Source organism: Exophiala oligosperma (assembly GCF_000835515.1).
Source record: "Exophiala oligosperma strain CBS 72588 unplaced genomic scaffold supercont1.5, whole genome shotgun sequence".
NCBI classification, from domain to species: domain Eukaryota; kingdom Fungi; phylum Ascomycota; class Eurotiomycetes; order Chaetothyriales; family Herpotrichiellaceae; genus Exophiala; species Exophiala oligosperma.
The window spans coordinates 2,847,734-2,857,294 of NW_015622822.1; the positions used below are offsets into that span (position 1 = coordinate 2,847,734).

At 50.0% G+C, this 9,561-nt stretch overlaps 3 protein-coding genes across 3 annotated transcripts; 2 read left to right on the forward strand and 1 right to left on the reverse strand.

Annotated features, from left to right (window-relative positions):
* Positions 1 to 60: 60 nt before the first annotated feature.
* PV06_06324 (uncharacterized protein) lies at positions 61 to 3,262 on the reverse strand. The gene is made up of 6 exons (XM_016407425.1): positions 2,668 to 3,262; positions 2,365 to 2,610; positions 2,110 to 2,206; positions 955 to 2,060; positions 697 to 901; positions 61 to 646 (listed from the first exon to the last, which is right to left on the reverse strand). Exons 1-6 carry the CDS (start codon positions 2,785 to 2,787, stop codon positions 399 to 401), a joined length of 2,022 nt encoding a protein of 673 aa, XP_016263029.1. The 5' UTR covers positions 2,788 to 3,262; the 3' UTR covers positions 61 to 398.
* Positions 3,263 to 3,572: 310 nt separating this feature from the next.
* On the forward strand, positions 3,573 to 5,651 carry PV06_06325 (citrate synthase, mitochondrial). The gene is made up of 3 exons (XM_016407426.1): positions 3,573 to 3,860; positions 3,917 to 5,032; positions 5,093 to 5,651. Exons 1-3 carry the CDS (start codon positions 3,750 to 3,752, stop codon positions 5,279 to 5,281), a joined length of 1,416 nt encoding a protein of 471 aa, XP_016263030.1. The 5' UTR covers positions 3,573 to 3,749; the 3' UTR covers positions 5,282 to 5,651.
* Positions 5,652 to 5,844: 193 nt separating this feature from the next.
* PV06_06326 (mitochondrial DNA replication protein YHM2) lies at positions 5,845 to 7,900 on the forward strand. The gene is made up of 3 exons (XM_016407427.1): positions 5,845 to 6,420; positions 6,503 to 7,175; positions 7,234 to 7,900. The coding sequence occupies exons 1-3, from the start codon at positions 6,195 to 6,197 to the stop codon at positions 7,286 to 7,288; spliced, it is 954 nt and encodes a 317-aa protein (XP_016263031.1). The 5' UTR covers positions 5,845 to 6,194; the 3' UTR covers positions 7,289 to 7,900.
* Positions 7,901 to 9,561: the final 1,661 nt, after the last annotated feature.

Sequence of the window (9,561 nt, forward strand, 5' to 3'; positions counted from 1 at the left end):
CCGAGATGTAGACGCATCAACGTGAGGCTGTGCAAGTGATGACAGTACACCAAAAAGTCGAAAGGAAAATGCAGCATATGCTTATGCTATGAATTTGCAAACGGTTCTGGTACTGTTATTCACAGCACGCTGGCCCTACTTGAACACGGAGAGTCCAAACCTCTGCTGCTGTCGTGCTCATCGGCAAAACAAAACAGTAACCTTCGAGAAATGTTGGAATCCTCAATGTCATTTACAAGTAAAGATCCACGACGAGGTCATGATGACTGTTCGTAGATCGCCGCTTTCCACCATTGATGAACGCCGCCCATGCAAGTATCAATTCTGTACAGGGTATCAATCGAAGTGTAATGTATCTCATGTCATGTTCTCTCCTCCGGTTTTTTCCCTGGCATACTCTATTCCTGTTGATTCTGTTGGATACCCGGAAATTGGAAACCTGGCGGGAACATGGGCATGCCATTTCCGAAGTTCATAGGGAAGCCCATTGGGGGCACGACACCAGTATTACTGTTGGATTCAACCTGATCATCTCTGTCGATTCGTCGATCGTCGTCGCGACGTCTTTCATCACGACCACCGTGTTGACGAGATGACTGAGGGCCCCGTCGACCACCCGAGTCGGTGGGAATACGTCGACTCATCGCTAGGCAAGGATTAGTATATTCACGATATATCGTAGAAAATGTCTCGTACCTTTAGAGGACACGCCAGCTCCGATTTCAATGTCTGGTTCTTCGACAACCATGTATTCTTGAATAGGGTCACCTCCCGTGCCACCGTACTCAGCATTGACCATCCACTTTCGATCGGCTTCCGTTAGACGTTCAATAGGAATAATACTGACGCCGGTCGAATAGTCGCTGCAGTCACGTGGTCCAAATCCGACACCCCATTTGGTCTGTAGCTTGGTCAGTTAGTGAGGACTACCATTGGAAACAGCCGTCTACTTACGCGGAGCTGAGAGTCGCCCAGCTTGTATTCTTCCATACCATGTCGGGCAGCTTCTGCATCGTGGCGATTAATCATCTTGATAAAGGCATGTCGTTTGTCAATGTTGACGATGCATGTTTGGACGATCCCAAAGCGGCCAAAGACTTGTCTCAAGGAAGCCTCGCCTGTAGTTACGCCTCCCACAAAGAGCGTTCGACTGAAAACTTTGATGTGCCCCTTAGGCAAGCTTCGATCGAACGTGACATTCTTAGGTCCAGGTGGGGGAAGACTAGCATCGTGAGCCTGAGGACTCGGGGACCGTCGTCTTCTACCGGGACTTCGTTGGCGATAATCGTTACCACGTCGTCCATCACGGTCACGATATTGATCAGGCCCTGGGCTATCCCGATGGCGTCTAGGAGACAACTCTCGTCTTCTGTCATAGCCAGGCGAGCGTGAGCGACGCCGATACTGGCCCGGAGGAGATCGGGTGTGGGCATCACGTGACTGAGCACCATTTGGAGCAGGCCAATTGTTGGTTTGCATTGGGGGCTGGAATGGCATCGCATTGGCACCGCCACCTGCATTCTGCATATTCAACAATTGAAGCGCTGTCGCCCATTGATCAGGGGGAACACCTTGAGCAGCCAGGAGCTGTACGAGCTGCATCTGAGCCTGGATGTCTGGATTTATAGGAGCAGGATTCTGAGGCATCGGGACAGAAGCTTGTGGCTGAGGAAGAAAGGCAGCAAGTGGGTTCTGCGGCACATTGGCAGGACTCTGGCTTTGAGCACCATTATTCATTCCTGCAAGCAAAGCTCCCAGAGGGTTTACACCTGGTACACTGGCACCAGCGGGACCTGGGCTTTGGTTTACGGTACTGGTCGGCAGAGAAGTCCCGTTTTGCGCGCCTAAGAGACTACTCAAACTAGCTGGTGCGGGTGCAGCAGTGGGCTGTGGCGCGGCAGCATTTTGCTTTGCCATGTTTTTGAGGGCCTCGAGTATGGCAGAGGTGTCTTGCTGAGCTGGCGCTGCTGAAGGCTGTGTATTGGACATGGCTGTTGCTGCTTGTTGCTGACCCAGAGGGACGAAACCGGGGGCTGGGGAGCCTTCGGGGGTGGTGGAAACTATGGCAAAGTCAGGATAATTACAGTGATCCGAGAGGAGAGGTCCTACCTCGCGGTGCATTCAGTTTTTCTTTCAATGAGGAAAGCAGTGGCGCGGGAAATGTTTGTGAGCGATCCCAGATTTCTAGGAGTTTGTTGATTTTGACCTATCAAGCCATGGCAAATATGAGCAATGATCAAATGCAACGCATGAAAGCAAGGGCAATAAAGTCGTGACAAGGCTGGATATTACAGATGTCTGCGGACATAATGCCGTGTCCCGTTTGAAATGCATGTGATAGCACAAAAGCAGATTTTACCATACCTTTTGATCTTCAGGGGCCGTGGTAATGATATCGTTCATGAGCACGGGAAGCAATTCAGTCACTCGATTCACGCCGGCAGCGAATGTTCCATCTGATGCTCCGCTACCAATTTGCTGACCAGCCTTGCGGGCTTGGTCTACCCATTGTCGCGTTACTGAGTCTACAACATACAGAACTCCTAGCTTGTGTGTTCCCGGCGTCTTTTTAAAGTGAGTGTAGATTTTCTGGATGAGGACCGACTCGGACTATAGCAAAATGTCAGTGACAGTTTCGGCGCAAATAGGCAAACGTGATTGACGTACTTGGATGTTGGCCGTGCAAAGAGATGTGATTGCTGTGATTTTGGAACCTGACACTCCTGGGGGTTTGAGGTTAAGCATGGACTGCAGGATTGAATCCAGCTCTGCTACTGCAGACGACATGATGAAGGAACGGATAGATCTGTCCTACGACGTCGAGTCAACGTGATCGCGACAGACTTGATCTGGCTATGTCGACTGGTGTGACTAAGTCGAAGCAGAGAAAACCTCCAGTTGAACTAGTCCGATGTGCAGTAGCTTCTTTAAGTCTCCAAGAGGTCTATCAAACTCGACGAGCAGATGAGGTGAAGATGACGCGAAGATGACGCGACGTTCAGGTTTGAGAGAGTCTTATCTTGCTCCTTTTCAAAGCACCGCGACGCGCAGCAGACTTCTACAGTCTGAGTGGCAAGACGCCTCTCAATTTTCCTGGGTGGGCAGCTAGAGCGAGAAATCTATCGTTCAAGGGCGAGATAAGTGTTTGTCCGATCTAAAAAGAATTACAGTTGATGGCGCTACATGCGCAGGAAAGAAGAGATGCTGGGCGATGATGAAGAAGGGTGTGAGAGAAGTGAGGGTGATGAGGAAAAGAGGTTGGTGAAAGTGAGGAGGAGACAGGCTGCGACAAAGATGGAACCGGCACTTATAGGCGACCTCAATGGTGATAAAGGCGGCAGCAGACGCAGGCAAAGAAAACCCACCGAAGCGGCCACCCTTGGCGCTGGAGGTCAATACACGTGACTGCGGCTGGTCGGCGGGCAAACAAGCGGCGGGATGTTCGGAGTGCGTGTTGAGTCTCTGTGACGTGAAATCCGGCTTCCGCGCAGCCTCAGCATTTACACAGGCCCGGAGTAATAATAGTCGTATCCGTACAGTAAAAAGTGCCTTTTCCCGAAAAAAAGCCCCAAAACAGTTCCAAGCTGTCCCGGAGCCCCATTCAAATCTTGCTGCTCAGCATCATCGTACTGTAGCTTCTTCTCCCTATCTAAACATTTTTTCCCCCAACTACCGACCTTATTCACCTTCCCATTCCTCTCTTCGTTGCTGACTGTGTTCCATTCCTTAAAGTTCTTTATATTCTCACAATGGCCTCCTCCCTCCGTGTTGGAAGCTCCCTGCTTCGTTCGACTTCAGTCTCCTCCAAGCCTTTCGTCCAGAAAGCTGCGTTCAATGGGGTTCGCTGCGCCAGCACCAAAGTAAGTTTCCCACTATTCGTTCAATGAACAAATACTGACTCCTCTGTCACAACTAGACCCTCAAGGACACCTTTGCAGACAAGCTCCCCAGCGAGATCGAAAAGGTCAAGAAGCTGAGAAAGGACTATGGTTCCAAGGTTGTTGGCGAGGTCACCCTCGACCAGGTCTACGGAGGTGCTCGAGGCATCAAGTCCCTAGTCTGGGAAGGATCAGTTCTTGACTCGGAAGAGGGTATCAGATTCCGTGGCAAGACGATTCCAGAATGCCAGGAAGTCCTGCCCAAGGCTCCTGGTGGTGAGGAGCCTCTTCCGGAGGGTCTTTTCTGGCTTCTCCTTACCGGCGAGGTCCCAAGTGAACAACAAGTCCGCGACCTCTCTGCAGACTGGGCTGCTCGCTCCGATCTGCCCAAGTTCGTCGAGGAGCTCCTCGACCGCTGCCCAAGCGACATGCACCCCATGGCTCAATTCTCCATCGCCGTCGCCGCGCTCGAGCACACCTCCGAGTTCGCCAAAGCCTACGCCAAGGGTATCAACAAGAAGGAGTACTGGACCTACACCTTCGAGGACTCGATGAACCTGATTGCCAAACTTCCCACGATCGCCGCCAAAATCTACCGCAACGCCTACAAGGATGGCAAGGTCGCACCCATCCAGAAAGATAAGGATTATGGTTACAACTTGGCCAACCAGCTTGGCTACGGTGACAATGCCGACTTTATCGAGCTGATGCGTCTGTACTTGACCATCCACTCCGATCACGAAGGTGGTAACGTCAGTGCGCACACCACTCACTTGGTCGGTAGCGCTTTGAGCTCTCCAATGCTGTCGCTGGCTGCTGGTCTGAACGGTCTGGCTGGCCCTCTTCACGGCCTGGCCAACCAGGAAGTCTTGCTCTGGCTGACCAAGATGAAGGAGTCCATTGGTGATGATCTCAGTGACGCCAGCATCACCAAGTATCTCTGGGACACCCTCAACAGTGGCCGTGTCGTCCCGGGATACGGACACGCTGTTCTTCGCAAGACCGATCCTCGTTATGTCTCTCAACGCGAGTTCGCTCTCCGCAAGTTGCCCAATGACCCCATGTTCAAGCTTGTCAGCCAGGTCTACAAGATCGCCCCTGGTGTTCTGACCGAGCACGGCAAGACCAAGAACCCATACCCCAACGTTGACGCGGTAAGTTGTCTTGAGCTTTTGAACATACTATGATGATTGACATACTAATTTCATTTCTAGCACTCTGGTGTCCTCCTGCAATACTACGGCCTGACTGAAGCCAACTACTACACCGTCCTCTTCGGTGTCTCCCGCGCTCTTGGTGTCCTTCCTCAACTGATCATCGACCGTGGTCTTGGAGCTCCCATTGAACGACCAAAGTCCTTCAGCACCGAGGCTTATGCCAAACTCGTTGGAGCTTCATTGTAAGCAAGCTATGCGACATGGAAACAAGCAGCAAGCGATGTACTATGCAACCCAAAATCTGTAGTTCTATATTGGAGGGAAGATGGATGGGCAGGTCGGCTATCATCGGGAGCAGGCTCAATCGTTCCGAGGTTTGTAGTATGCCATTTTAATTGATGAGCGTTTCTTGGGACAATCTTGTTTACTCTACTTGGTTCGTGGGTGTACTCGTAGCAGTCAGTTGCGCACCGTTATTCGCCGTAGTGCTGGCATGGGAAGGTCAAGGCTCGTATCTCGTGTTGCACCGGTGTTGTCTGACAGGGCCTAAAATAAAATTTTCGGACGTTGAGGTGCCTTTGTTGAACGCCCAATGGCTCCACTGGGGAGAGACGAGTCCGCCAATTTAGGCGGCTCAGGGCAGCCTGGGCCATTCACGGGCGACAAGTTGTGGCTGAGAGAATCAGGGTGAGAATTCGCAGTCCGTTCAACAACGCCGATGGTGGCCGGGCTAATCTTGATTGGGATTTGTCGAGGCCGCATGCATTACGATAACCGTGTCTCTCATTCTCGTCTTGCTGCTGTTGCTCCGTACTCAAGGGCCCTTTTCACCTGGCCACCGCGTTGACTAGTCTTTGACTCGAATCCATCGCCGAATCTCCAGCTGAACATTCTTCCACCCTCCGGCCCCGATAATCGTGTCAGCAGGAGTACTGTACTTGTTCTCTGGGGGCGGCCGCTTTTAATCTCCATACCTAAAACTGTCCGTCCATTTTGTTCCTGCGTTCCTCTCGGACTCTACCTTTGTTTCCTCGAGACTCACGACACTCAGAAAGCCCTCCAATTCCATCCCTTCCCTAGTCACTCTATCCCTCCAGGCGACGAAGCCGACCTAATCCCTTGGTCAGGGCAGACAATATCCCCCTCACCTCTTTTTGCCATGTCCGCTCAACAAGTCATGGGTACCTCGGCCCCTGGTGTCGCGAAGATTGAGAAGAAGCCGGTCAAGTTCAGCAACCTGCTGCTAGGCGCGGGACTCAACTTGTTCGAAGTGACCACCTTGGGACAACCGTTGGAGGTGATCAAGACCACCATGGCTGCCAATCGAAAGGACAGCTTCGCCGGTGCCATGTCAAGAATTTGGGGACGAGGTGGTGTCCTGGGATGTAAGCAAACCACAACGGTGGCGATGTGATTTCGGTCTTGTTTCTGGTGTTTTTGAGAAGCTAATCCGATGTACGAAAATAGACTACCAAGGTCTCATCCCCTGGGCCTGGATCGAAGCCTCGACAAAGGGTGCCGTCCTCCTCTTCGTCGCCTCCGAGGCAGAGTACTACGCCAAGACGTTTGGAGCCAACAACTTTGTTTCTGGCATCACCGGTGGCATGGTCGGCGGTGTCGCCCAGGCGTACGCGACCATGGGTTTCTGCACCTGCATGAAGACGGTGGAGATAACCCAGCACAAGTTGGCCGCGCAGGGCGTGAAACCCCCTTCGACCTTCAAGACCTTTGCCGACATCTACCGAAAGGAAGGCATCAGAGGCATCAACAAGGGCGTCAACGCGGTCGCGATCCGCCAAACCACCAACTGGGGATCTCGATTCGGTCTCTCCCGACTGGCCGAGTCGGCCATTCGGAAAGTGACCAACAAGGAGCAGGGAGAGAAGCTCAGTGGCTTTGAAAAGATCATCGCCAGCTCCCTCGGTGGTGGTCTGTCTGCGTGGAATCAGCCCATCGAAGTCATTCGGGTGGAGATGCAGAGCAAGACCAATGACCCAAACCGACCCAAGAATCTGACGGTCGGAAAAACATTCAAGTACATCTACGAAAGCAACGGCGTCAAAGGATTGTACCGTGGTGTCACTCCTCGTATTGGACTCGGCGTTTGGCAAACTGTTTGTATGGTTGCTTTGGGTGACATGTGAGTGTCTTTTTTTTTGGTGGCTGTGGAGACTTCTCGCTGACATTGTCGATAATAGGGCCAAGGAGGCTGTTGAAAAGTTGACCGGTGACAAGGTCACTGCGAAACACTAAAGGCGTTTCTTCTTCGGCGGGGAGGGAGATACAAGTGGACACACAAGACACGAAATCTGTTTTGAAGCGTTGAACAATTCCTACTGAAGCATTTTTTTGATGCACGACAAAGAGAGAAAAAAAGTGTTGGGGGTCGTGCTTGTTCTCCGAGAGCTAGAGCTGTCGATACGACGAAACTGGATCTGGGATACTGGAAACTGGAACCAGTAGTTGAGTATATATTGGGCGTTTTTATTCGAAAAGAAAAATCTCAAACGTTACATGAAAGTGTGTTTTACTGAGCTGTGATGGTCGACTATTGATTATGGGGGTCGGTCGAACAAGAAGATAGACAATGGGGGCTTTTTAGATTCATCAATAACATGATGTTTGGATGGCCTGGAATATCTATGCAGGACATGATTGGATTGGTGTCCTTGAGATTGTTCCGATCGTCTTTGACTTGGATACAAGAATCTATCTTCCTAATGACAGCCTTTCACATGATGATGGAACCCTTTGCTGTCTCTCTCTCTCTCTACCGGCACAGTTTGGATGAATGAGGTGTGAACCTAGGTGGGCATGCAGGGAACTGAGGAATCGTCAATAGTTGGGGTCATGATGTTCGTGACCATGATCTGTCTCGGTGATGTACTACGAGTATCGTAGTAGTACGGAGAGCACTGCGGTGAAGATGATGTTTTGGATCGAAGGAAAAAAGAAGCCGACCATGAACCGAGGTACGAGCGGTATAGGGTAAGAGTGGACGTTTTGCTCAATCTCATGCTTCTCTGTACGGGAGTTGGTAGTATTTCAAGTAGGTAACAATAATCATGATACGAGAAGGTACAAACACTCGAATCTCATGGTGCCTTGTTTTTGGTAGAAGGCGTCCGTACGAGTAACATTGGTAGTAATTTGTTGTAGCCCATTCTACGTAAACTGTACAAGGGGGTTCACAGCCTCGCTCGCGTACGGAATGTACCCCAAGTACGGAGTACTGGGTAGGTACAAAGATTACTTCTCCCCCACTGATACAACGAGTTGACAGAGTTCTATGTTCCAAACCTTTTTTTCATTCATCATAACTGAGGAACATCAAAGGTGTAATGTAATGTAAATGTCCACGGCCCATTTTCCATTTGCGTTCAAAGTCCAAAGAATGAAGAAAGGGAAATGGACATCAACCTAGGTAGGCAAATCCCGAGCCAAAAGGTATCTCGTGTGCGTACGTACTCCGTATAACCCTGGATGGCCCCAAACCGCCCCGTAGTATCATGCAAGGGATTCTCGCTTACCTCTACCAAAAAGACTGTTTTTCTTCTGTGGTTACGATTTCCTTGATTTTCTTCCTTGACCCATTCTTGACTCGTTACAGTACAGTGTTAAGAAGTCCTTAGCCTCCCAATGACGAAATATGTACTCTCGTTCTCTTAAATCCCATGAGCATCAACATGTCAAGAACTGATTTTCTGTAGTTTGCGAGAGAACAAGGGTACGACCACAGAGTAAAACTGCAAAAGGCAAATTTGAACTTGTCCTTTTTATCCTCTCTCGTTGGTAAGTCCATTCAAAACAAACACAAAAAACTCATGTTAGTAAAACATGGCCGGATGTTTGATTGACGCAAAAGGAAAACTGTACTTGTTGTTCGTCCATAGAATACCTACAAGGACTCCGTTACTCGTCGCGAGTTCGATGCGGTATGACGGTGTTTTCGATACTAAAAATAATCAAAGTTGCAGATCACGGAGTTTACCAAAACCCTTTAAGGAATTATCTGTTTCCCTTTACAATATCCAACTTTTGCGACTCTGACTGGAACTCGCTTGCATGTAATACCGTACCTATCAAACGGACTAGTAGAATGAACAAGTTACGTAGGCCAGGGTGGGTAGTAGGTGAGTACCTCAGAGATACATCTTGCCTCGATGGAAGCGGAGGAAAAGAGCGACAGTACTCTCGTAGGGAATGACCTTTTCTTTTTGCTTTTCACCTTTGCCTACTCGTATCCGATCTGGCTGATCTTCTTCTTCTTCTTCTTCAAGAACCTGGATCAAACCCTTTTGTCAACTTGCATCTGTTACCTTGATCTTATATCCAAGTGCTGTATTGTCGTATCGTCTACGAGTACGGAGAGGGGGTGATTTGATTGACTGTGAGTTAATGGTTTGTGAATGAGTAACACACCATTTCATGTGTTCAACCTATTACTCTTCACTCTTCACTCTTCACTCTTCACTCTTCACTCTTCACTCTTCACTCTTCACTCTTCACTCTTCACTCTTCACTCT

Bases quoted from the DNA above. Each gene is read 5' to 3' on its own strand.
- PV06_06324 (XM_016407425.1), bottom strand. From the start codon at position 2,787: ATGTCGTCTGCAGTAGCAGAGCTGGATTCAATCCTGCAGTCCATGCTT. The intron at 2,207-2,364 runs GTATGGTAAAAT...ATGGCTTGATAG, and splicing joins CGGCCCCTGAAGATCAAAAG to GTCAAAATCAACAAACTCCT. The intron at 647-696 runs GTACGAGACATT...ATCCTTGCCTAG, and splicing joins AGCTGGCGTGTCCTCTAAAG to CGATGAGTCGACGTATTCCC.
- PV06_06325 (XM_016407426.1), top strand. From the start codon at position 3,750: ATGGCCTCCTCCCTCCGTGTTGGAAGCTCCCTGCTTCGTTCGACTTCA. The intron at 3,861-3,916 runs GTAAGTTTCCCA...TGTCACAACTAG, and splicing joins TTCGCTGCGCCAGCACCAAA to ACCCTCAAGGACACCTTTGC. The intron at 5,033-5,092 runs GTAAGTTGTCTT...TTTCATTTCTAG, and splicing joins CATACCCCAACGTTGACGCG to CACTCTGGTGTCCTCCTGCA.
- PV06_06326 (XM_016407427.1), top strand. From the start codon at position 6,195: ATGTCCGCTCAACAAGTCATGGGTACCTCGGCCCCTGGTGTCGCGAAG. The intron at 6,421-6,502 runs GTAAGCAAACCA...GTACGAAAATAG, and splicing joins ACGAGGTGGTGTCCTGGGAT to ACTACCAAGGTCTCATCCCC. The intron at 7,176-7,233 runs GTGAGTGTCTTT...TGTCGATAATAG, and splicing joins ATGGTTGCTTTGGGTGACAT to GGCCAAGGAGGCTGTTGAAA.